This window comes from Nilaparvata lugens, chromosome 3, assembly GCF_014356525.2.
Source record: "Nilaparvata lugens isolate BPH chromosome 3, ASM1435652v1, whole genome shotgun sequence".
Classification (NCBI taxonomy): domain Eukaryota; kingdom Metazoa; phylum Arthropoda; class Insecta; order Hemiptera; family Delphacidae; genus Nilaparvata; species Nilaparvata lugens.
This window is the reverse complement of record NC_052506.1, coordinates 19,415,580-19,442,668: the sequence shown is the minus strand read 5'-3', so window position 1 is coordinate 19,442,668 and position 27,089 is coordinate 19,415,580. Positions and strand designations below refer to the sequence as shown.

Here is a 27,089-nt window from a genome sequence, read left to right as displayed (position 1 = left end):
AGGAAGTGATGGAGAGATGGAGAAGGTACTACGAAAATAAGTTCCAAAGAAATGAGAATGAAACAGGGTTTGACCAAGATGAGCATCAGCAAATGATGGATGAATTGATAGATGGCATAACCAATGAGATCACTACAAATGAAGTGGAAGAATCAATAAAAAGGCTGAGGACAGGAAGGGCTGCGGGAGAGGATGGGATTGTGCCAGAGCTAATAAAATGGGGAGGAGATCTCTTGATAGAGAAGATGACAAGTTTGATCAACTTGATATGGCATCAAGAAAGAGTTCCCAGTCAATGGACCAAGAATATTATCATCCCTATCCACAAGAAGGGCCCCACCACAGACTGTGAAAATTATAGAGCGGTTTGCCTCTCTCAAGTGAGCATGAAAGTATACACGGGTATTCTGGAGAAACGTTTGCGCAAAGTTGTAGAGCAAGAGATGGAGGAGGAACAGGCAGCGTTTAGGCCGGGTAGACAGGCCCAGGAGCATGTGTCATCGCTGAGGAATATATGCTCAAAATTTTTAGAGAGGGGAAAGCCTGTCTATTTAGCTTTCTTAGACCTGAAGGCTGCTTTTGACTCAGTTCCACGACAGGTGATATGGGAAGCCTTAAAAAGAAAGAGAGTACCTGAAAAGCTGATCAAGGCCATCATTAGTGTCAATGTAGGAATGAGAGCGAAAGTGCGAATATGTGGAGGAAGGTCCCATGAATTTGGTATGGAGATGGGGGTAAAACAGGGTGACAGTCTGAGTCCCCTACTCTTCATATTAGTGATGGATGAGATCCATAAGGTGTGCAAGAGAAGGACCCAGAATATGATGGTAGGGTATTGGAACATGCGACCGATTGGGGCAAGAGCTCTCCTATATGCGGACGATATAGTGCTGATTGCTGATACTCAGCAGAAACTCCAACAATCAGTGACAGAATGGGCTGAGGAGCTGAAACGAAGAGGAATGATTATGAATGTGAGTAAAAGTAAGGTGATGGTGGTTTCAAGAGGAGGGAGAGAGAATATTCAAATTATGGTGAGTGAAGAACTGCTCGAACAGGTAGGGAAGTACGAATACCTTGGTACAATGTTTTCTGAGGACGGAAAAATAGATCTGGAAGTGATGAATAGGGTGAGAAAGGGATCTACGGCCTACTATGCAATCAAGGATTGCATTTTTGGGAAAAGAGAGATAGAAAAAAGAATTAAAAATCACGTCTATCGATCAGTAATTGAACCCATCATGTTGTACGGGAGTGAAAGCTGGCCCATTAAATCATGCCATGAGAATAAAATCAGGACGGTGGAAATGAAGTGTCACAGGAAATCAGTAGGAAAGACCAGGAGAGATAGGATTCGAAACACCAGGATAAGAGAGGAAGTTGGCATGAGAGATGTGAGCGAGAGGATAGAAATGAGGCAGCTTGGATGGTTTGGGCATATACAGCGGATGGGGGATGATAGAAAGGCCAAACAGTATGTAAATGTCAGAGTACAGGGCAAAAGAACAGTGGGCCGTCCAAGGTATTCGTACGAGGACAGAATAGAGGAAATAGGGAGGAGAAGGGGAAAGAGTGTTCCAGAGATGAGGAGACTGGCGGCGGATCGACGGGAGTGGAGAAGATGGGTCGAGGCTACCCCAACGCTTTGACGGCATGCGGGGAAGAGACAGAGAAGAAGAAGAAGTAAATTGGTTCCATATTAGGCAGATCAAACTGAAATCGAATGAACCATTTCATTTGTATGTAATGATGGAATCGTTCTCCAGCACAGAGCATGTAATCGATATAAAAAGACGGGCAAAACGGCATCAAGAAAGGCCAGAGCAGCTCTTTAACTTGAGTGAGATGGGATTGCTGTGGCCCATTGGAAAACCAATACAGGAGGCAAAACTCAAAGACTTGGTATCAATAAAACATTTGATACCAGCTGATGCCCAAATTTTTTATGAAAGTCTAGAGAATGGGCCAACCCAGACTAACTTTTGTGAAGACATTGAAGGGTATAATGTGGCAAATCTTGATTTTGACACAGAAAGTCAATAATGTAGGCTACTGATTTCAATTCTTACAATAGGTACCTATCTATTTGGATTTTTTGTAACTTTTTAGAATGCTTGAACTTTTGTAAATATATATGATTTGAAACAAGATTTTATTGTAATAATTCATTTAGTTATCATTATCTTGAGTAAATACCCATCATCCATGACAACTTCCTCCCTGATAAACAGCATTGTGATTTATATCAGAAATTATCCAACATACAAAAGTATCTGTACGATTCTAAAGGTCACATAATGCCTGGTTTCTTAGTCGTTCAATAAATTATTGAATCAATAAAAATAAAAATTGCGTTTCTAAACACATGTTTATTGATTCAATAGTGCTATTGAATCCATAAACCGTTTATTGAACAACTGAGAAACCGGGCATTACAATGATTGTAAAATGCAAGAAAGTTGGAATGTATATTCTAATGTGGAACTGAATAGTCATATTAATGGAGATTGGAGTTATTGATTAATTTATATGCAAAAGCTTGAACGTTATTAGTGTTGTCTTAGGTTTGTATGGTTTGGATGCTTTTTGTATAAAGGTCCTTTTTGTCCAGTAGCCTATTCTGCAGAAAGCATCCAACCCACAAAAATAATTGAAAAAATTATTTTTCCTACAGATACCCTGAAAAGTGACCATTTGTGCACTGATTGCAGGCTGCAAAGAATCACTTTTCCGCACTAGTGCGCAAAGTGAGTACTTTGCGTACTCCAGATTTGCAGCATGACAACGCAAAATACTTAGTAGGTTATATGGAGCAACAGTGCAGCAAAATCAAAATTAAGTTGGTAACAGTGACTGCTGTGGCTGCTATAGTGAGCAGAGGTGCAACCAAGCACAACGCGCTAATTATTACTATTATATATTATAACCAAGGACAACGACAGCACAGTGCCACCACAGCACACACCACACAGCTGCCCCCCGCCATTCAAACACTACTACATTATTCAGGCAATTTTACCCATAATTACCCACTTTTCATATTCAATGGTAACTGTAGGAAAAATTTAATGTGAAATATGTGCGCAAAGTTCGTTTGCTGCACTCAAGAAACCATTCCGCCCTCGCCTACGGCTCGGGCGTAAACGTTTCTTTCGATGCAGCAAACTGACACTTTGCGCACTAGTTGCACAAATAACTATTTTCGATTTTTTAGAGTTATTGAACAAAATAAACAGGAGAAATGTATACCCTGACCAAAATTTGGACAAAAATATTGATAATGGTTGGATTTACAGACTTTTGTATATTGTGAACTTGAAACGTGAATATCTCAGTTTGACCTTGGTGTGGCTTGGATGCTTTCTGCATAAAGCCATCCAATTATTAATATTCATAAAATCAATGATCTCAAGAAGGTCGAAAAGTACATACCAGACCTAATTGTTAATTACTTCTACTCAAATATTTATGATTGGCCAACAACTCAAGCAGATGAGATTGAACATTCATGAAAAATATTTATTAACAGTGTGAATAGTTCATTATTATGACTTTTAGTAAAATAAATAAGTGATTTCTGATATAGTGTGTGCGACTTTATATCTTATTTCATACATTTCCATACCTTTCAACACTATATTAGGTCATTCATTAGAGGAACAACTCATCTCCAAAAAGTTTATTACTTTTTTTTAATTATAAAATGAAAGTATAAGGATAATTTTTACTATCATTAGCCTTTTGAACACCCATAAAACCTTTATAAATATTGCAATAGAGTGAAAAATGTCAGATGATGGAATTAAAAGGTTTTTTATTATTTCCCAAAAATACAAATTTTTGGACATGAGGTATTTTTCAAATGAATGATTCAGTTGACCAAGTGCTGTTAGTCACATTTACTTGTTTTGTTTGCTGGAATTGACACAGTGAGACTCAGATGGTTATAGTTGACTGCTCTTCATTATAAGTTTGAAGATTGCTGTTTATATAAAATCAATTCATTATGAAAATTACCTACTTCTTTTGTTGTTTGAGTTAAAATTGATAGAATAGTGATTCCATTTTATTCAGCTCTTCTAATATTCAATGACTTCGAGAAGTCAAATGATATTGGCCAAAGCCCTGGCGATTGCTGGAGGAAAGATGTTTCTTGTAACTTTTAATTCATACTTTATTCAATACCAATGTTTCTTTTACTTTCAAGTATTTGAACAGTAATGAACATAGATTCAATAACTTTCAGTTACCCTCTACTATTAGGTACTTAATAAATAATAATGCTTCAATAAACTGTGGTTTTGAGTTTTAATTAGGTCAAGTTTGTGTGTTGGCTATAAATTGAATAGGTCTTAAAGTATTTAGATGACTGTTTACTTTCAAATTTATTAATTTTATTTAATTAAATATGTACACCATGTTCAGAGGACGTAATTTATGTACCAAAATTCTAGGCTGAAGTCTAGTTTATTTTCATTTTTTTCAAGTCGTACTATTTAGCACTGGCTAGGCCTATATTTAGCATTTTCTGACTAAATCATAATTAATCTTGCAGACCTGCATAATTTATATTTGAATAATTCTTTATATTTGAATAATAACTGAAGTACCCAATTGGAATTATTACTAAATAATAAAGGTACTAGTGTTTATTCCTGGAAGTTTTGACAAAATTAGATCAATCTTCATTCTTTACTAGGTACACGGCGTTATTTACAAATACCAGATGCATATTATCCACTTCAAGGCAAATAAGACTGTGGACCTTATGCCACTAGACATGTAGATGATGCTACCAACTGTGTGTAGATAACATTTCAATCAATCAATCATTTATTCATAGAAAATAAACTGTAACATGTGTTATAAACTACAGAAAAAAATGTGCCATGAAACAATTTTTGACCGAGCGAAGTGAGGTCTAAGATTCAAGTCGACGGTTTGGCATTTCTTATGTTTAAATGTTCGAATGTTTAAATGTTTATATGTTGCGCATTTACGGCGAAACGCGGTAATAGATTTTCATGAAATTTGATAGGTATGTTCCTTTTCAAATTGCGCGTCGACGCATATACACGGTTTTTGGAAAGTTTGCATTTTAAAGATAATATAAAAGAAAAAAGGAGCCTCCTTCATACGCCAATATTAGAGTAAAAATCAGAATATAGAATCATACATCATAAATCAGCTGTCAAGTGGATTATAAATTGCATGCCATGACGCATGCAATTCAATATCTCAATGTAACTTGGTAAAAAAAAACAGCTGATGTGTAGACTATTAATTGCATGCCTCATTGAATGCAATTTTTATGCATTATTAAAATGAAGTATTGATTGCGTGCAATAACGCATGCGATAAATAACTAAAATTACAGAGTATTGTCTCTAGAAATTTCTCTGCTTTGAGCTCAGGCTGTCCTGTTGCCAGTATGTCTTGAAGGAGATTAGCTTTTGATGTTAGCATTTTTGATACACCAACCCCAACAGCCATTAGCCGTTTTCGCTCATATCTCGCCGACACGACATACAGACAGGATTTACTCTGAAGGACAGTATAAGAGGAGGCTGCGGTTTATAATTGCGCGAGGTCTACTGTTCACAGAACTACTAGAATTTGTTCCAATGTCAAGCTTGTATTAGAATAATAACGAACAGACATTATCACTTGAAAATTGGAATTATTCATTGACTACAGAAATTACAATCTTTTGATCTGGACATGTTTTTTGGAACCTCCGCCTAATCCTCAGCATTGTAGAGTCCTGTTTATTACAGTACTCCTACAATTCTGAGGTTTGGGCTCAAGTTCCAAAACGTGCATGTGAAACAAAATTTTAAGCTATGTTGTGAATGAGTGAGTCAAAGATTCAAAGATTGGCAGTCCACGCTAAGATAAAGACTACAGCAGGAGAATAAATATTATTTAAAAAATTGTTTCCATCTTATTGATTCCAGATGGAGAATGTTGAAGAAACTGTCACTACAAACTGGAACTACACCTTTGCCACAATCTGTGATATACAGCGAGTCTGATCTGGAGAACATGATGGTTGTTCTTCATTCTGAAGATTTAGTTTCCTCTGAAGAAGTCGCCATTCATGAAAATTTATAGCCAGTAGGACCGGAAAAAGTAGTGTTATTCTGAATGAATTAGTCGCCTTCGAAGAAGTTTCCATTCAAGACAATTTGCAGACAAAAGAAACAGACAAGAATAATGATAATCTACATGAATGTGAAAAAAGTCACGCATTCAAGAAAGTTTTCAGACAGAAAATACAGACGAAAATAATGATAATATACATGAATTTAAAGAAGTCGCCATTCAAGAAAGTTTTCAGATGAAAACAAATGATAATCTACATGAATTTAAGGAAGACACCACCCAAGAAAATTTTCAAACAGAAAATACAGACAAAAATAATGATAATATAATCTACATGCATTTGAAGAAGTCCCCAATCAAGAAAATTTGTACACAGAAGTAACAGGAGAAAATAATACCAATATAACCTCAAATTACCAATTGTAATTAGTAATATTGTGTTTCAATACGGTGGAGGAAAAGTGATCATCTTCTTGGAAATAGTATATTAGGCTACAAGCACAGAAAGTTTGTGTCTACTGTATGAGGATAGTTTCCCGGGCGAGGCTTGCCGAGCCCGGGAATATGTTATCCGAATACCTTTCTGAGAGAGTCGCATACGATATTTTTTGCCACACTACAGGTATAGCTGATGCCAAAAAGTTAGGCGGTTTCGTGGGTCTCTTGTGCGTTCCAACAGCTGATGTTGTCAAGTAGAGTTGTCATCTAGCTTGGCTTAGGTGATAATTTTTAAATCAAAAGAGACAATAAATAGATGCATTGCATCAGCTGTGAGTAGGTTACACCAAAGAGAAACGATAGCATTGGGCTTTAATATCCCATGGTAAAGGGGGTTTATGTCGCAACTTTTACTGTTATCCCAAGCCGATAGTTCACGTAGTTCTTTCCTATGCAGCTGTGTGACGGTGGTAGTCTCTCAAATTGTGCCGTTCATACACTATCACCCCAACAAAACAGTAAAAATTGCCAATAATCGACAGTAATCGGCTTGAGATAACAGTAAAAGTTGCGACATAAATTCCCTATACCATGGGATATCTACTTGCGCTATTGTTTCTCTATGGTTACACCATGTGACCCACGAAGCGTCCTAACTTTTTGGCATCAGCTATATAAGAATAATAAATTGAATAAGAATGTTTTATGAGGGGGGGGGGAGACTGGCCAGACAATCGAGGGTAATGTTGCCACATCCTCCTTACAGCCCGGATATGGCACCACCAGACTACTACTTTTTGTTCGCCAAGATCAAGAGACAACTTTAAGGGACGCGGTTCGGGACTCTGGAAAACGTTAAATGTGCTACGAAGAAAGCTCTAGACAGCATAGAGGTTGCCGACTTCCAGAGAGCGTCCAGGGATTGGGGAATCCGGTATAAGCCTGTTATCGACTCCAATGGGGACTACTTTGAAGATTTCTAAAGAAACATTGTTTATATTTTGCAAATAAAAAATTTACTGAGGTCAGTCCGGTTACTTATTATACAGACCCTGTATATTGATATCAATAGGAATTTGGGCCAATACACATCTATGGGTATTTATATTGATGTGTATTGATATCAATACAGCTGACTAAGTATTGACATCCATGGATATCTATTGATTTGTATAGAAATCAATAGGTATTTGGGCCAATAAACATCAATAGATATCCATGGATATCTATTGATGTGTATTGATATCAATACAGCTTGAGATGCATTGATTTCCATGGATTTGTATACCTATTGAATCAATACATTTTTTTATTGATATCTATTGATCACTTCCACTAGGGAATGGATACATTGCAAGATTCCCTAGCTAGTTCTAGCTCTAAGTAACAAATAATAATAGCAGGACTAAAATGAAATTGTATAGTTAGGTTCTCCATATTTTGATATATATAATTTTGCTTATTTACCGCTTATCAAATTATAGGTTATAAGTTTGAGGTATATTGAGTATTTTGATTTGTTGAGTACAATAAAGTCAACCTGTGAATAGATATTTTGTCTGCAGTTAGAATAGAATAATATCTTGTCTCAAAATTAGAATTCAGTGTATATCTTAACTGATTACAGTGTTATTCAAGGCTAGATTGATGTTCATTCTTTATAAAAACGGTTATGCTCATATAACTTCCAGTTCTCTAAACTAAAAAATTACCAATCAACTTACTAACATTTTAGCTCACAAAAATCATCAGGTCAACTCTTGTTGCATCTAGCCGTACTAGGGAGTCCTAACAAACACGAATTGATTCAATTCAAACTATACCTAGTTATTATTTATAAATTTATCAGTTATAAATACATTTGAATAATATTCGGCAAGAACACCGTGACAACTCAAAAATAATGGATTTTCAGAGTGATACATCATCGTATTCGTTTTCATGAGCTCTACGATTCAAGAACAACGTGATAAATGTAACTCAAACCATACCCGTTTGGAGTGCTGATCACAGTTTTATTGTGAGTAGTTTATGAGGTTAATAAGGCAAGAACACTGTATCTTCCAGCAAGTAGCGCTGCGACATTGATAGAGGAAGGACCTTACAACGAGAATATCGTGACATCAAGATGACACAGTCTTCTTGCATCAAGGTAAGCTTTACCCACAGTAGTGCAGATGTCTCGTTGTTCCTGCTTCAAATGCAGTACTTTTAACTTGATAACTGATTGTTTAAATCTTCTGCTGGTTGCATGTATAGCCTGCATCTGTTATTTGCAAAATTAATTATTGTAATTGTAATGATCTTATATTCAGATTTTGTTTGAAAAATAGCCAGTTATTTATTTCACACTAATGTAAATGTAATGCATATTAAGTATAACTCAGACAATCAAGCTCATTTATCAATATTTATACCTTCATAGATACCGGTACCGTAGCTACATGTAATGATATTTGAAGCTACAGTAGAGTTACTAATTTACTCATCATTATTATAGAATTTTTAAAAGCTTTCTGGTTCTGATTTTGATTTCTATTCCTCTCTCTTTCATCTTATATTACTTCAATTTCATGGAGTGGTGAATATAAATAAATTTCGATATGGAATAGGCCTAATTCTCGTCCTTTTCATACAAATCAATAACCCATGGAATACTATAAATGCTCGTTCCAATCCTACAGGTAGACATTACACATTTATTATTACAATAGAAAACCTGGGACATTTCAAAATTATAATTATATCAATAGCCCACTTTTTATAATTAGCAGCTTCGTAATATTCATTTATAACGTTGATATTACTTGGAATTATTGGTATGCTCGTTTTTTTCAGATACCCATGGGCAGAGGGGAGAAACTTTGGGCGTGAGGGTGAAGCACAGCGAGGTGCCAATGAAATTGGATCATGTGTTTTCAAGCTCATTGAGGAAAAAGCAATTCAATCTACAGAGGACTTGAAATTTATTTTTCATTCAGACAACTGTCCTGGACAGAATAGAAATAAATATATACTAGCTATGTACATGACGTATGCTATCTATAAGTTGAAGAATGTGAAATCAATAATTCACAAGTTGCTGATTAAAGGTCACACTCATAATGAAGAAGACAGTATGCATTCTGTTATTGAACAAGAGATCAAGAGAGCTAGAAAGTCTGGACCAATTTATGTTCCAGCACAGTACACTCAGTTGATCTGATCATCGAAGAAAACTGTCCCATATTACCAGGTGAAAGAAATGGACCACACCGATTTTTTTGGATTTCAAGAGCCTTGTACAAAAATTGGGGAAAAACTGGAATGTAAATATGGAAAATGAAGGATTCAATTTCAATGATCTGAAGGTTATAAAAGTGGATCAAGACCCCTCCATTTGTTTATCAATATAAGACTTCGTATGATGATTAATTCAAGTTTGTTGATTTATACCGAAAGAAATAATGGTGATGGAGGCATATTGATGGAGAAGAAAGGTGTAATGGACTTGTGGGGAGAAAATAAGGCATACGCAGAACCAACTGGGATTACTTGTAGGAAAAAACAGGATTTAATGAGTTTGTTGGAATCTCGTCTAGTACCTACTGCTTACCGCGAATTTTATGAGTAGCTTAGAGTTCCCAAGTAAGTTATTTCAATTAATGTTTTTGATTTTTGTATTAACATTTTATATCACTTATTGAGTTTTCATTTTCATAATTGTAGGTTTTGTACTTTTCAATATCAATATCATTTTCAAGATGATAATTTTTCTTAAAAGTTTAGGACATTTTTTTAAGAAATTTAACTTATAGTTCTTGTTTCACTTGAACTTATATCTATAAAGAAGCTGAAGTCGAATGCTCATAACATTTGTGCCATATTAAGACTAAGACTAAAGACTATCCTTATTATAAGTTTCTGATGGAGAAGATAGCCAATGATGATCTCAGGAAGCACCGAATCAGAAAAGCCTATTTCTAATTCATTCAAGGAAATTGATTGTGATCCATACTTCATTGTTCTATATTTTTTGTATTGTTTGATTCTTGATGTATTAACCCTTAGTTGCACAATGGGTACCACAAGACCCAAACCATATTATCACATCTGCTCAACTCCAATTTAATTCTGCATCATTGGGATGTTGTTCCTTTTGATCCCCAAAGCATGGTAAACCAGCTAGTTCAAGAACTGTCCGCTAGAGTTCAGTTTTAATCAAAGTGGTACTCTTCTTTTCTGTAGCTCTATGCATTAGGTGATCGAGTGAAACAGTTGATTTTGAAAGTGCTTGAAAAGTTATGAGAAGTTTAAGATTATTCGGGAAAAATATTGAGAGTTCATTATTGTCTGCTTTAATTTTATTTCTGACGTTAGTTGTTTGTAAATTTGAAGAATTGAATAGTTATCGATGAAAAACAGTTTGTTCCTTCCTGTACCCATTGTGCAGTCCGGTCACCGGTCAGACATGAATGAAGTTGACAGGTTATGTTTGTAGGTTATGTGTCTTCTTGTGAACTGATAGCCTAAATACTGTGAATAAGCTTATTTTTTGTCATCAATGGTGATCTATTGTGCCAACTTTTCTTAGTAAGACTTGAGGTGATATTATTTCAAATTTATTCTATAGTTTTCGTGTAGATTTTATTGTTCACACTGTAAGACTGTCATCCATAACATCACTAGGCTAGTGCAGTGAACATTTACTAAGTTGTGTGATGAAATGAACGATTTTTTCTTATATTTTCCTGCAATATAAATTATTCATCATAATGTCAGATGACCAATATATATCAGAAGATCAATTATTAGCTGAATTAGAAAATGTTTTGGTTATTCCACTCTTCAGTGAGGATGAGCTTGAAGAATCGGATGATGATGAAGGAACTACAATCAATTCTTCAAGCAGAGATATAAAAATTCCAAACTTAGCACACATTCCTGAATCATCTGACCCGCCTGCACCCCCTTCAAACTCACAATCTGAGATAGAACAGTCAGTAAGTCGATTGAATGTGGAACTATCACCAGGAATCAGAGAAGAAAATAATTATTCATCCATGAAAAGAAAAAAACCGCTAGAAGTCCTGAAACCACAACATGAAAATCTTTCATCAAAAAGGCCTACCCATAATAAGCGATCCAGAAATAATGAAACCACATCAGATCAACACAGCAGCACAGAAGCACAGACTAGTACAACAGAAGACAATAGACAGATTTCTCACAAACCAGGTAAACCCACACGTAATTCCATATCAAGAAATGCTATTTGGAAAGTCAATTCACTTGAAAAAAAAGAAGAAATCAATTCAGTGGCTGCTTAAAATTACCTGATGAAATTTTGTCATTAGAGACTCCATTACAGTTTTTCCAGTTTTTTTTCAATGATGAACTCTTAGATAGGATTTGTAATGAAACACATCTATATAGCGTACAGCTTGACCCCAACAAGGCATTCTATAGACAAAACTCAATTGAGAAGTTCTTAGGGATTTGTATTATAATGTCACTAGTGCGCTTGCCCAACACTCGTAGTTATTGGAATGCTACTCTTGGAAACAAAACTGTCATGGAGACAATGTGTGTAAAAACATTTGAAAGCATCAAGCGCTACCTACATTTCAATAATAATGCTATGGCTGTGAACAATCAAGATAGACTGCACAAAATAAGGCCAGTGCTTGATCATCTCAATGATAGGTTATCCCTTGTTCCTTTGGAAGAGTCACTCTCTATAGATGAACAAATGTGTTCTGTGTGAATTTTTGTATGCTAAAATTATTACATACTTCATATTAGTATACTATAAAAATTTATAAATATTTTTTAATATTCCATGTTATTCAAAATACCAGCCAACTAATATATCCCATCAACTAATCAAATTACGTGAACTTCATCATAGTTGTAGTTATGAGTCGGCCATTGTTGTTACAACTTTTGCTGACAGATAGCGCATAGTGCTGTCGGCGGTGAACTGGGATTACTGCCAGCTGTTTACTTCTTAGGTTATGTTGTTACTAGGTTATGTTTACACATTGTTACTGGTCACGTAAGTTTTAAAAATTATTTTATTAACAACCATGGTTGCGGTAAACAACCATGGTTGAAGTTCCCTGTTTTAAATGTTAAAGTAACTGGCCTAAATAACTGTCAATCAGCACCAATTACCGTTTTTATACATTTTTAATTAGCTATGAAGTGAAGTGGAATATCAAAAAATTCAAACATCGCCAAATTTAGCTGCTAACGTCCTGCCTGTACCACACCGCGGGCTGTCCATGTCAGAGGTCCAGCCAATTTTATCTGACGTCATCGAGTGAGTAACTCCTTTCAAATATTTTGTATTGGGCCCAATGCACAGTGCAGGGCATCGATAAAATATTACAAAAGCACTAGCGATGAATTATTTGAAATTGCTAGCAACCCACAATATATAAAACTAGTATTAATCTTCATCTCATTTCTTATTTTCCATGCAATCACCCTGAGTCTCAGTCGCTCAAGACTAGTATCTAAATTAATTATCAAATATTATCAAACTTCTTCAATTCAAAATCTGGACTCTTTGGAATCAAATATCCAGTTAAAGACTTTAAATACATTAAATTTCCGAATTACCATCACAGCATTGAATGTGTTGCACACGTTTAACTGTGATTTTCTGTACAAAGTGTTGATTTTTAGTGTGGAATATATTTGCAATTTGTTATAAATTTATAGCTATTCATTTTCCCGTGTTTTGGCAAACTCTCAAGGTGTAGTTATGAGTCGAGAAGTTGAGCAAAGACCTCATTGAATTATATTCTTGGCTGTTGGAGTCAACCGGAAGTGCTGAGCTTGTTGAAACATTTGCAAGCACCACATCACACTGCATACCATCACCTGTGATTGGATCTTATTCTGGTATTTTTATTGAGTTTTATAAGGTCAGTATGATTGAGTCGAAAGGAGAGATTAGGAGACACCCCGCGTCAGTATGTTGACTGAAACTATTATCTGAATCTATAAGATCAGCAATCAGCAAATTCAGACATGGAGTGACCCCACCTCCCAGACTGATTACTCTAGACTCATTTAATTCATTTTTTGTATTAATCTTCCTACTCCCGGGCGGAGGTGAGCCTCAAACTCCAATAAGATTATCATAAGATAATAATCCCTAAGTAAGCTTATTATATAAAGGTAGTAGCCCCCCAGGAAGATCATTACAAAACATTCAATATATATTATCATATAAGGCAGTTTTGTTGAACTAAACCTGTTGGATTGGTGCAGTCTTTTAAAATATTATATTACTGATAAGCACTCTACTGTTACAACCTACTTCTAGGCTATCTATGCTATTGGAAAAACAGCTGTTTAGATAGGAGTCGCTGTGGTAGTGTGTCTAGCATCACAACAAAACATTCAATACGATTTTCTACCATTTGAAGTTCTTCACAGCTTATGGATTTTGAATGAGATATATTATTTATTATATTTTAATTGTAAGTACTCATATTGAATACTAATAAAACATCTTGGTGATATATAGAATGATTGTTTATAAGTGTATCTTGAAAAATATCATGCCAATTTCATAGAACTATCAATTTTTTAGGTTATGTATCCAAATGGATACATTGCCAAATTCCCTAGCAAGTTCTAGCTCTAAGTAGTAGCAGGACTAAAATAAAATTGTATAGTTAGGTTCTCCATATTTTGAGATATAAGCTGTACTTATTTACAGCTTATAAAATTGTAGGTTATAAGTTTGAGGGGTACTTGAGTATTAAACGGAGGCCACTATTACGAAACGCGCCGCGGCACTTATAGAAGGTTAAATTGTTATAGATGTTGTAGTAGAACTATTCTAGTATTGTTGTGAGTCGAGCGTTATCAGATGGGTCATGTGTCTACTCGCAAAATCCCCTCCAAGTAGGCCAAGGTCAGGGTCGTTGACCGGAGCGCGCGCCATTCCCTGTCATCGCCTGTCACTGTGTCTGGTCAGTGTACTGAGTGATTTATTGCCGTGCGCTACTACTGCTATACGTGTTTCAATAATGAGTGACGTGATTTTGTTGTGGGATTTACCTCGAAATGAAGAGGATAGTGTAAGTTTCTTTCAAGAATGGCATCTTTGCCTTCAGTGAAATTGTGTGTTAACGACCACGAAATGAAGTTGTATTTCGGTAAGGAATATCCATTCTGGCAGTGCAATGTACATTCGTGTCGTAAAAAGGTGTCTATTAGGGTTGATACTTGGTTCGGACATAGCAGATTAGCGTTCACGACTATTGTTCGTTTTATTTACTTTTGGGCCGAGGAACTAACCTCACTAAAATTCTGTCAGAAACAGTTAGGCATGGCCGGTAAAACAGTCATCGACTGGAACAGTTATATGAGGGAGGTTTGTGTATTCAGTGTTGAAAACAAGAATAGTGGAAAAATTGGTGGCGAAGGTAAAATTGTCGAAATTGACGAGAGTTTGTTTACCAAGCGTAAAAATAACGCCGGGAGAGTGCTACCACAGCAGTGGGTGTTCGGAGGTCTGTGCCGCGAAACAGGACAGAGGTTTTTAGTAAAAGTGCCGAACCGTGGGGCAGATACATTGCTTACTGAAATATTGAACCATATTGAACCGGGAAGTACGATACTTTCAGACTGTTGGAAAGGTTACAAGTCTGAGGAACTAGAAAACGCCGGCTTCACACATTTCACGGTAAACCACAAATACAACTTCGTGGACCCTGACACTGGGGCTAGTACGCAATATGTCGAGCGAATGTGGGGCAGTGCAAAGTGGAGAAATAAAAGGCAGCGAGGAACTGCGCGCCATCATTTGGATAGCTATTTGGTAGAATACGTGTGGCGATCAGATGTGACTGCTAGCGGCGGCGACGCTTTCAACTCCATCCTGACCAACATTGCTGCGTTCTGGGTTGCACAACGTCAGAACCAGGAGTCGGATTAATTCTAAACTTCACCTGTTAATCTATTAAAGTGTGTTCTTTCCAATTATGTAGTTATTTATGGTATCCCGTACGAAATATTTCTGTAGGTTAGGTGGCCTCCGTTTAATACTCAAGTGCTGTTTGAGGTATATTCGAGTGTTAAACCTTGAGTGAAACCTTAATTTTTGTTTGTCAACCTGTGAATAGATATTTTTTGTCTGCCGATAGAATAGAATATCTTGTCTCAAAATTAGAATTCAGTGTACAGTGTTATTCCTGGCTAGATTGATGTTCATTCTTTATATAAACGGTTATGCTCATATAACTTTCAGTTCCTTTAAACTAAAAAATTACCAATCAACTTACCATTTAGCCCACAAAAATCATCAGGTCAACTCTTGTTTTGCATCTAGCTGTACTAGGGAGTCCTAACAAACAATAATTGATTCAATTCAAACTATAGTTATTATTTATTAATTTATCTGGTATAAATACACTTGAATATTAATATTTAAGACTGATCAGCATTACTTTGTCGTGTTTTTTCAGATGATGGTTAAGTTGAAATCAAAAAGAAAAGGAAATCAGCTTACAAACACAAGAAGTCCCAAAAAACTGAAGTTGAAGGTGAGGAAAGATAACTTTTAGGTAAGATCTCGAACACGACAATTATTTGCATTGATCCCCAACTTCGACTCAGGTGGATCATCAAGTTCAAGTGATGAAGAAGAAATGAATCAGTCCACACACAGCAATGAAGATAAGCATTCAACATTTGTGTTTCATCATATTGAGAATGATATTCACGCCACTTTCGATGATGTAATAATGGAAGTACCACAAGTGGATATGGCCATAGAAGATTATGGAACATCTACAGAGTTGCAGAATGATGTATCAGTAATGATTTCACCTACAGTTCCTTTTACAGTATCCCGTCCATCAACAGAGTCACCTCCAATCAATACTGAACACTCTTACATTGTAGAAACATCAAGCACTTCATATGAACTTCAAAACATAAATCTTGTGGCTGACCTTCCCAGCATTTTCAACTTTGATTTACCAGTTCACGTTGCTGCAGAGCCATGTGAGACTGATAAGAATAACAGTTTAAAGAATGTTCTGAGCTCAAAAAAGAGGATACTTCTTCCTAAGAAACGAATCACTCCTAAGAAAAAAAATGTGGGAAATAATCCAATAAAATAAAAAATATGCAACCTCCAACAACTTTTGAATGGGGAAGAAACAAATCTTTTATTGATGTTGTGACTGAAACTGTAGTCAACAAAAGTGAACTGGCTGGGGAAGAATTACTTGGGCCAATGGAATACTTCTTAAAGATGTTCACAAGTGACATTTGGAATCTCTTATAAATAAATAATAAATAAATAAATAAAATTTTATTGCCATCAAATTCATGGAACACAGACAACGTCAAATATCAGGTACAATACAATAATAATGAAAAAACAATGTCACATAACAGTCTTTAGGTAATAATGAGTGTCAATAATCAATCATTAAAGCTTTAAATTGGTGAAATTGAAATACAGGTCACAATACAGTACTATTAAGATATAAAGACATTCACTAGCACAAGTGTAAATATACATCTGGTAACTATAGAGAAATTACATTTTCAAGGAATTCATTGATACAATAGAAAGGATTTAACAGAAGCCATTTGCATAATCTACTTTTGAATCTTTTATCTGACTCTGATATGAGATCTGTAGGAAGTTTATTAAATAATTTTATCCCAATTGTATCATAGCTGTTGGCTGTCTTAGAAAGTCGGTGGTATGGCACATCAATTCTGTCACAGTTCGTGTATTATAAGAATGAGTATCGAGTCTCAGATTTAAGTTAGAAATGTTCTTTTTAATGTGTAATAAACTATGTATATGTAAAAATTCACTATTGTCATTATGTTGAGCTCAATAAAAAGAGGTTTGGCATGAGCTAATCTATCGGAACTTGTTAATTCTCTAACCACCTTTTTTGTAATACCAAGATTTTTTCAATATGACTACTGTTACCCCACAAGAGTATGCCATAGGTAGCAATGCTCTGGAAGAAAGCAAAGTATGCTGACCTAAGGTAATTATCTGGAACATGTGCTTTAAGTTGTTTGATTAAATAAATTACTCTAGATAGCTTGGTACACACATAGTTTATATGAGCCTCCCAAGTCAGGTTTCTGTCAATAAATATACCTAGAAATTTTATATGTTTTGGTGGAAAATCCACATTATCAAATTACTAACGATGGACAGATTGCATTCATAACTTATTATAACAGTTATGTGAGTAGTAATATTTCAAAAAGTTAATTATCAAATGTTATTAATTAAATTAACGACATTAAATTTGTTTAATAAAAAACAAAACATTATGAACGTACATTTTCTGAATATTTCCAATAACGCTTTATTGAGGAAAGCTTAATCTAAACCGTTCATAATATTGATAAGTTTCCTGAATCATATTGTAAGAAATGCTGTCCTTGAAAATTCTTGGCGTACGAATAATAACATAGTCATCTTTACCAGAACTAGAACTACCACCTTCATCCATTTCAACACGTTGCCTTTTTAACAAAATGTCGCTTTTCAAGATGCTACCTACTACACTTGTAAAAGTTTTAGGATGGTCTAAACAATGATAAAATATTCAACATCTTACAGATCCAGTAATACAGGAAGTTTCTCTTTATGAAACACAACTATGATAAAGTCCTGTATTATTTACTTGTAATACAGGCAAATGTCTTGTAAATTGTTTCACAGGGAAAATTGTTTATGAAACACAATCTTCTAAATTTTACCTGTAATACAGGAACTTTTCCTGTATTACAGGCCCCTGTTTCATAAAAGTTACAAGTCCTGTAATACAGGAGAATCACCATTCCAATTACATGCTCAATATAGCCGATAAAATCAGCTGTTCCTGTATTACAGGATTTCTAAATTTTTATGAAACAGGCCCCAGGACTTGTAACTTTAATGAAACTTATAAATTAAAATTTACAATCCTGTAAAATTATGTTTTATAAAAATAATCCTATACTTTTAAAATCACCTGTAATACAGTTCCTTTATTTTGAATTGTTTCATTGTAACATATGTTTTCATAAAAATTGTAATTTAGTTTTGTGGTTATGTGTGATAAATAGTGTTTTTGTTTATTTGTTTATTGGTTTTTGTCATTATTGTAAATAGGTAAAATAATAATACTCTCATTGGTAAGGTGTGGATTTTTTGTATTGGTTGTTTTATACAATACAGATATGTCAAAACGCGAAAAAAAAACATTGAAAAAAGAAACATTTTAAAAATGATTCTATCTAAGAAAACAGAATTGTTTGAACAATTTGAACCAACTATGACAAAGGACACAAGAAGAAAAGCTTGGTCAGAAGTTAGAGACTATGCTGTGTTTATAGAATTCTGTATGTTTTAGGATTTCTAATGTGTCTGTGTGTTCATACTTTCAATATTTACTATGCTATTTTTCACAGTATCCAGTTTCAGTATATTCATTGTTTAGTATAGTTTCAGATATTACATTCAATAGTATAGTGCACTCAAAGTTGGGTCCTCCTGGCCACCTGAGTGGATTCTATTAGAAGACTCGCCTATTACAATGCTGGATCAAAAATTGTCTCCAATCTTTTCCCTCCATAACTCTACTTGACTGGACAAGAAGTACAGCTGACAGTTTGGATGACAGCTGAAAATCCAGAAGCGTTAAACAAAGAATTCAATGAGGAAGTTAACCAAGAATTGTCCCAAGAACTGAGAGAATAGCGAATGAGAAAAGACGAAAGATTGATGACCTTGAAATCCAAATGCTGAAAGCACTGCAGCAGCCGGAACAACATCCAGACTGCAATACGTCATTTCTGTACAGCCTTTTGCCGTATTTGAATACATTCAATTTCAAAAGAAACTCCTAACTTCAAATAATATGACTGGTGGTGTTGTATTACAGACGTCATTTGAACGTAATTTATTCAATATTCATGTCTTATCATCCATGTTGGAGCTCCTTATGCCACAAAGTAACATTTTTGACGCTATGGTTTTTGGAAGGTAAATAGTAAAAGATTGGTGGTCGGACATTTACTTTGAGCAAATCTTGATCATACATATGAGTCAACATTAGTGAAGTCAGTCAACATGATGTTCCAATATTAGGAACAGAAAGCACTCATTAAACAGTGAAGCATTAAAAAGTAGTTGTGCATTTTCACAAACCATTGTGTATGGACCTTACTTTTTGTAGATGTCATTCAATTGAGTTAGTGTTTTTGTATCATTTAGATTTTTTTATTTGTTGTGTTTTTCTATAATCAATAGAAATATCAATAGTCAAGACTCGATTTGCTATTTTTTACAGTATCCAGTCCCAGTATATTCATTGTTTAGTAAAATTTCAGATATTACATTCAACAGTATAGTGCAATCAAAGTAGTGGAGGCAGGAAAGAAATTGAGTACGATGAATGCGCACATTGGTTTTGAATCGAGGACACCCAGTAGAGCAAGCAAAAATAAAAGACATTGCACGTTTGTTGGAGAAACATTTTGGTGAACGGTTGCAGAATAGAGAAGATTTGATTTTTTTCAAAACATTGCTTCTCAATCAAGCACCAGAAAATAAGGACAACCATGAAGACGAAGATGACGATTCTCATGTAATATTATGCTGTGAGCCATCAAATCAAGAGGAAGGAATTGAGTTGATCATATAAGTTAATTGGACTAATTTTAAATTTCAACAATAAATAAAAATGTTCTTTTTTCATTTTCAGTTATTTATTTATTTCATTTATGTTTTCCACCTGAAACGAATCCTGATAAAACAGTGATTTTACAAAGTCTTATTTCAGCTTAATTGTACCAAAAACTCACTTTTTACCAAGGTATTATGGCAAAACTCTCTCTTTGCCATAGTATCATTCCAAAACTTACTTTTTGTAAATGGGTCATTCTCAAAACAATTCATCTTTTTCTGTCCGGTAATTTTTAATACTTTAAAATCAATGACGGATAATTTTGTTTATTATTTTAAATAAATAAAAATAAGGATGAATGTTGCCAGGTATGTGCTGTAAAAATTGAATTAATAATATTAATGTAATAAATATGTAAAGTTAAAATCCTCACCTCCGTGGAATGTCCATGTCTATTACACTATACATTTTGAATTAATTTAAACAATGATTCTTAATTAAAATTAGATTTATTCAATTTTATCATTCAAATAAGTTATAAATAAATCAAAATACGACATGTTCATTAATTAAAAGTCTCTATCTTATCGTGAAAATTATAAGATTTGATTGATTATAAGATTGATTAAAATCACAATTTCGAGAAAACTGCTGCCTGAAAGTGGAAAACAACCATTTCAGAATGTTTTTGAGGTTATTTGTCATTAGAGAAATACATAATCATCATAGAATCAAGGGAACTGCAATTACAAAATGTTTTTTCTTATTCCTGTAAAATAAGCGAAACTGCAAAAAGTGAGTTTTGGAATGGAACGGCTCAAATACAAGTTTGTATTTAACAGTAATATGGCATTTCATAATTTTAGCAATCTATACTGTGCAAACGGCCCTTAGTGGTATTGCTCCCCCCCTCCAATCAGAAGAGAAATAGCTGGTAGAGCAGAGCGAACTTGACATATTACAGATGATAGGCATCCAATGTTTGGCCATATCCCTGCCACTCACCGACTCAAGTCCCGACGCAGTTTCTTGAGTGAAACAAAAGTGCTGGACTCTTCCGCCACCCAGGAAAGGATTCAGTTGTGGCAGGGAAGTACAGATGTCACTGGCATTCAGCTTCAGGAGCAGAGCTGCCATATGGCAAGTGGAAGACTCTGAACCGCCTCAGAGCTGAATTTGCCTGCACAAGAGAAAATTGCACAACCTGGAGGCAAATTGACGATCCGCACTGCGATTGTGGTGATATCCAGTCAGATGACCACCTGTTAAAATGATGTCTTGCTCCACAATGCACAAGACATGATCTTTTTATATTTAATGACAAAGCTGTTATAACAGTTGAATACTATTCCAATATTGACATATAAATCACCTGACACAAACTAATGAACACAAAATCAAAGGAATAGCTTCAAAATAATCAAGCTGTCATGAAGTTTATTTCGTCACTTCAATGTACAGAATCTCATTATTGCAGGGGCAAGAGCTTGAGAAAGTATCTTACATCAGATTCATCAATCGATAAGCTTTTCAGGATCTATAATACTCAATCAGTAGAGGCTCTGAAAGTGAAGAAATATTATTTTCGGCACATCTTTAACACTAAATTCAATCTAGGATTTGGCAATCCTGGGACAGAAATGTGCACTGTGTGTCTTGAGCTTGGTGAATGGATTAAGGCAGAGAAGGACATGGATAGAAAGTCCAATTTGTTTATCGAAAAGAGGGTTCACGAACTTTGTGCTAAGCCATTTTTACAAGACACAACTCAAAATTTTGTATTTCATATTTCTGTCATCAAAACGTCTGTGATTATGAAATATATCAGTGTAATGGACTAATAGTCGATCATATTAATGTTCTATGTCATAATATTCGCCTAGTGAATTTGTTTGTTACAATTTATCTTTGATAATAGATGTATGACATAGAAATATTACCGTATAGTACAGGCCTGAGATTATAATAATGCAGTAGTTAGGGTTGTCAGTCTTGATAACATAACAGCTGCTTGTCATTAGATAGGAAATAGAAAAACTTATTTGGTAAAATAGAAATTGAATCGTCTTTTCTATTACCCAAGTTTTCATATTATTAGAACTTGCTATGTCTGAATGTGAGACTATGATTATTTTTAATACTTTAGCAAAGTATGCTTTGAAAATATTATCTTGGTTGAAATGCAACAAAACTGACTATTTCCTGGAAATAGTCAATTTTGTGGAAACAAGAAAAACATTTATTGGAAAAAATATATATATTTGAGCTGTAATCAACTTTTATGATTGTTTTAAATGTGCACAGAATTCAAGGACTCATTTTTATGAAAAAATTGATATTAGAATGTGAACACATGAGCGAGATTCAATTTTTTGGCTCTCCTGAAAAATTTCCTTTTTGGAGTCATTTTTGGAATGAAACCCTTCAATTCAATAATAACTTCTGCCATTAATATGCAACGTTTGTGGCTATATTCTTCAGAATTTACAGTATTAGTATTCTTTAGAATATTTATTCATATGTGGGTACAATCACAAATCATATAAATATTATTGGGAAGGAACAACAGGCTTGGCCCAAAACTATTCCATCTAAAATATATACATCTCATAGTCTTAGAATTGGTAATGTAAAGCTCATATTTATGTTTATTTATGAATATAATTTTATTTGAGTTGAGCGAACTTTGATACTAATATTTTTTTGTCTTTTCACAGATTCTACTGAAATGGAGAGAAGAGGATAAAAAGACAGCGCGATTGAAAGGATACTTGTGGACGAAATACCTTCTGACTCTGAATTGGTGATCGATGACTCTGAAGATGACCCTGATTTTGACCTCCCAGCAATGGCCACTGCTAGGGAGGTGAATGACTGCCCGCCCATCCCCCCCCCCCCCCCATTTGCCAAGGCCGAGTACAGTTGCATCAAAAATGTAAATACTTCCCGTGGTCACCCGGTATTTATAAGTTTGTCTGAAACACTATATGCTCAAAAAGTTAATCAGTGAACAATGAACTAAACATTTTCACAGGAGTTTCATGATCCATATCCATTATTTTCTGACTAGGACCAGTATATTCATGAAATTCTTCTGCTGGTTGCAAATTATCAACATTGTTTGTCCAAATGGGCTCCAAAATAGCTTGATGCCTGTGCTCACCTTCAGCCGCCAAGTCAGCTTGTTGTTCATCTTCTGCAGCTGTTATATCACCATGTTGCTCACCTTGGTCGTCTTCAGCATCATCTTCTGCAATAACTCCATTCATATGAACTTTTTGAGCATATAGTGTTTCAGACAAACTTATAAATACCGGGTGACCACGGGAAGTATTTACATTTTTGATGCAACTGTACTCGGCCTTGGCAAATGGGGGGGATGGGCGGGCAGTCATTCACCTCCCTAGCAGTGGACTGATGTCTAGTGCTTTCGATAATCTTCGTGCACCAGAGCCTTTCCCGATAGTGGTGGGGAGGGCGTTGGAACTGTATGATAGTCGATAAGTCGAACTTATCGATATATATATATCGATCGGTCTATATCGATTCGTCACATATCAATGTGGTCAGTCGTCAGTGTAGGAGTGTAATAAAGTGAGGTTAAAATAAAGCATGGTCAGTGTGTAGGTGTGTGTTGTATTAAAGTGAGGTTAAAATAAAGCATGGTCAGTGTAGGAGTGTGTTGTAATAAAGTGAGTTAAAATAAAACATAGTCATGGAATCAATAGAAAAAGAAAAGGTGTTCAATTGTATTTACTGCGAGAAAAGTTTTAATAGGGCAAGTAATCGTTCCCGGCATATGAAAACAGTTCATAACAAAAACTCTCGTGGTGAAGAAGTGACTGTAACAAAATTTACATGTGTGTTGTGCGATAAGACTTATAACACGAAGTCCTCACTCCAACATCATTTGGATTCGGTGCATTTCTTTAAAAACAAAGTTTTCAAATGTGATTTTTCTAACTGTTCCTATAAAAGTGACCACAAGGGTATGCTGAATAGGCACATGCTAAAAGTACATAAGCCAAAACCGAATAGGCTTACAGAAAAACAAAAGTTTGGTAAGTGCCCTTCCACTTTTACATGTAAAAGTAACCTAAGGAGACATGAAAAGAATATCCACAAGGATATTCATCCCTCCAAGATAAAAAGGAAATGTCCATTATGCCCTTTTTATTCAATGAAAAAAAAACAAAAAAGAAATATTTAAACACTTTGAACAAACTCATAATTTAAATATAAAATCAGTAAAACACAGTTTTGTTGACTTGGACGAGTTCAATGAGTGGAGAGATCAACTGCAGTCGAATACTTTGTCTACATTTATTAAGGCCTCATCCAATCAAGCTAGATGCCTACTTTTTGTATGTCATAGGCGAGGATATTTTAAGAGCAAAGGGCGCAATATTAGACATATTAAAATAACAGGGTCATGCAAAATTAATGGTTATTGCCCTAGTGAAATTCACGCAAAAATCAACAAGAATGGCGGTGTTTCTGTGGTATATTACCCCACACACGTGGGACACAAAAATGAATTGAAATTTATGAGAATACCAGCTGCTGATAGAATGGTCATAGCATCACAGCTATTGTCTAAGACTCCCCATGACGAGATTCTCAAGAGATTAAGACGGACACCTTTGTCAAACAATGAACTTCAAAGGATTCATTTATCAAATAAAAAAGACCTTATCAATATAGAGAGAAGTTTTAACATAAACTCTGATGAAATAAAACATAAATTTGACCCAGTGAGTGTTGAAACTTGGGTGAATGAAATGACCACTAATCAAAACACTGCTTTGTTAATTTACAAACCTCAAGGAATATACAATTCATCATATCCTCATCTTAAAGAGGATGATTTCTTACTAATATTCATGACAAAAGCCCAACAATCTTTATTGACAACTTTTGGCCACAATACTATCTGTATTGATGGTACACATGGTCTAAACAATTATAATTTTCAATTATATACTCTATTAACTTTAGATGAAACCAGAGAAGGTGTGCCATGTGCGTTTATGTTTACAAATCGAGGGGATGAATCAATAATATCTCAATTTTTTGAATCAATAAAAAGTGTGACTGGGTCATTCACCCCAAAAATCTTCATGTCAGACATGGAAGAATCATTTTATTCTGCAAGGTGTAGATCAATGGGAGAAGCAGGATTGCGACTCTTTTGCACCTGGCATGTGTTGCGAGCTTGGCGGGGCAACCTAAATAAAATCAAGAATAAAGAAAAAAAAGAAACGGTTTACAAAATGATGAAAACGCTTCTTTATGAAGTGGACTGCAACACCTTCCATAACATTCTTCCTGCAGCCCTAAATAAACTGAAAAGTGATTTGGAGACTACAGAGTACCACAACTATTTTTACAACTATTACATGAAAAATGAAAAGTATAAATCTTGGGCATACTGTTACAGGACCCATGCTGGAATAAACACCAATATGAGCCTGGAAAATTTTAATAGGGTCCTCAAGTACTGCTTCAAGTATTGTTTCAAGGATTTAGACAAATAACAGTAGACTTCGTTGTATTATCTTTATGTCTGGTATTATAAGAATGTACATTGGAATTTTCATCAGAGTTAGGCCGATTGTTCTTCACAGAAATTAAATTATAATAAATGTACAAACAAGACAGTCATAATCTTATTTTATATAATACCAGTATGTAGTCCTATATTTATATTTTTGTTTTCATTACTCTACTCAGCTATTTGTATTATGCAATACGTCTCACCCCATTTACCTCACAGCATCAGCAATAGGTTACAGATTCACCATTGTTGTCTCAATATTCTTCTTGTTCAATTACCATTCATTATGATAATTACAATGAGTGTCATTTAATTAAATAGAACATTCTAGACTTCTGTGTTGAGCTTTCTAAAAACCTCTTCCAAGGGCCATATTATTCTTTTAACCAGGTATATATTTCAAGAAGAATATGATTACAATACCGTTCATAAGCAGCCTATAGTAATTATCATAATTGGGGAACAAAATTGGGTGGCTAATTGGAGTAAGTGATAACAAGCCGATCCAATAAATTTAATTCAATAATTTTCCAATTAATGGTGATCTGAGTGTGATATTTTTGCTTTTTATTCTGTTTTCAACCGTCAAAATTAAAAAATCTTAGTTTTCGTTGTTTTTGAGTGAAAATGGACTAAATTTTAGTAAAGTGAAATCATAACCCTATTTTGGACTTTTAAAATGTTACCTATCTAAATTTGCGAGAGATATAGTACAAGGATTATCATTAGTTTTTCTCTCCCAATCAGTGCTTCTTTGTAAAAAATATAAATAAATAGAATAATCAAGAGAACTTGAGTTGGAATCTTGACCGGGGCAAAAGTTTTTGACCACAGCAAAATAGAAAAGATCCGTCTTTCGGAGGAGACGATAAACCGTCGGTCCCGACTACCTAAAATGTAGTCAACTCTCATCATCATCCTTAATAATTTAATAGTTTTAGGTGAAATTTAAGTCATGTTGATAATGAGAGCATGACATCTGAAAGCATGCTACAGTCGGTGAGTTAAATATTCATATATTTCACTTAAAAACAATGTTCTGCAGTCGGTTATAGTGTTAAAACATTGATAATATCTCGAAGCTCGTTATGGACAAATAAATATTCAACACTTGATATTAGTAGTTGAGTCACATTTTTCTTGTACAACTCAACTAATGAGATCAACATTCACAATATCGTTTTTTTCTGTTTGCTTTATTAATAATAATTATTTATAATAAGCATTGATAGTCTGCATAGTCCACCCGTTGGACTCTTTATAAACGTCACACACAGTAGAAAACTGATTAAGGGCACAGTAATGTAGCCCAGTAGATAGCCACAGTA

At 34.8% G+C, this 27,089-nt stretch overlaps 1 protein-coding gene across 1 annotated transcript in view; it reads left to right on the top strand.

The window, feature by feature from the left end:
• Positions 1-14,283: 14,283 nt before the first annotated feature.
• Positions 14,284-27,089, top strand: part of LOC120350347 — a 49,700-nt gene continuing 36,894 nt past the window's right edge. Inside the window, exon 1 of the mRNA XM_039423217.1 lies at positions 14,284-15,571. Within this exon, the coding sequence (XP_039279151.1) occupies positions 14,642-15,484 (843 nt within the window). The 5' untranslated portion in view covers positions 14,284-14,641 and the 3' untranslated portion in view covers positions 15,485-15,571. The remainder of the gene's footprint in view (positions 15,572-27,089) is intronic.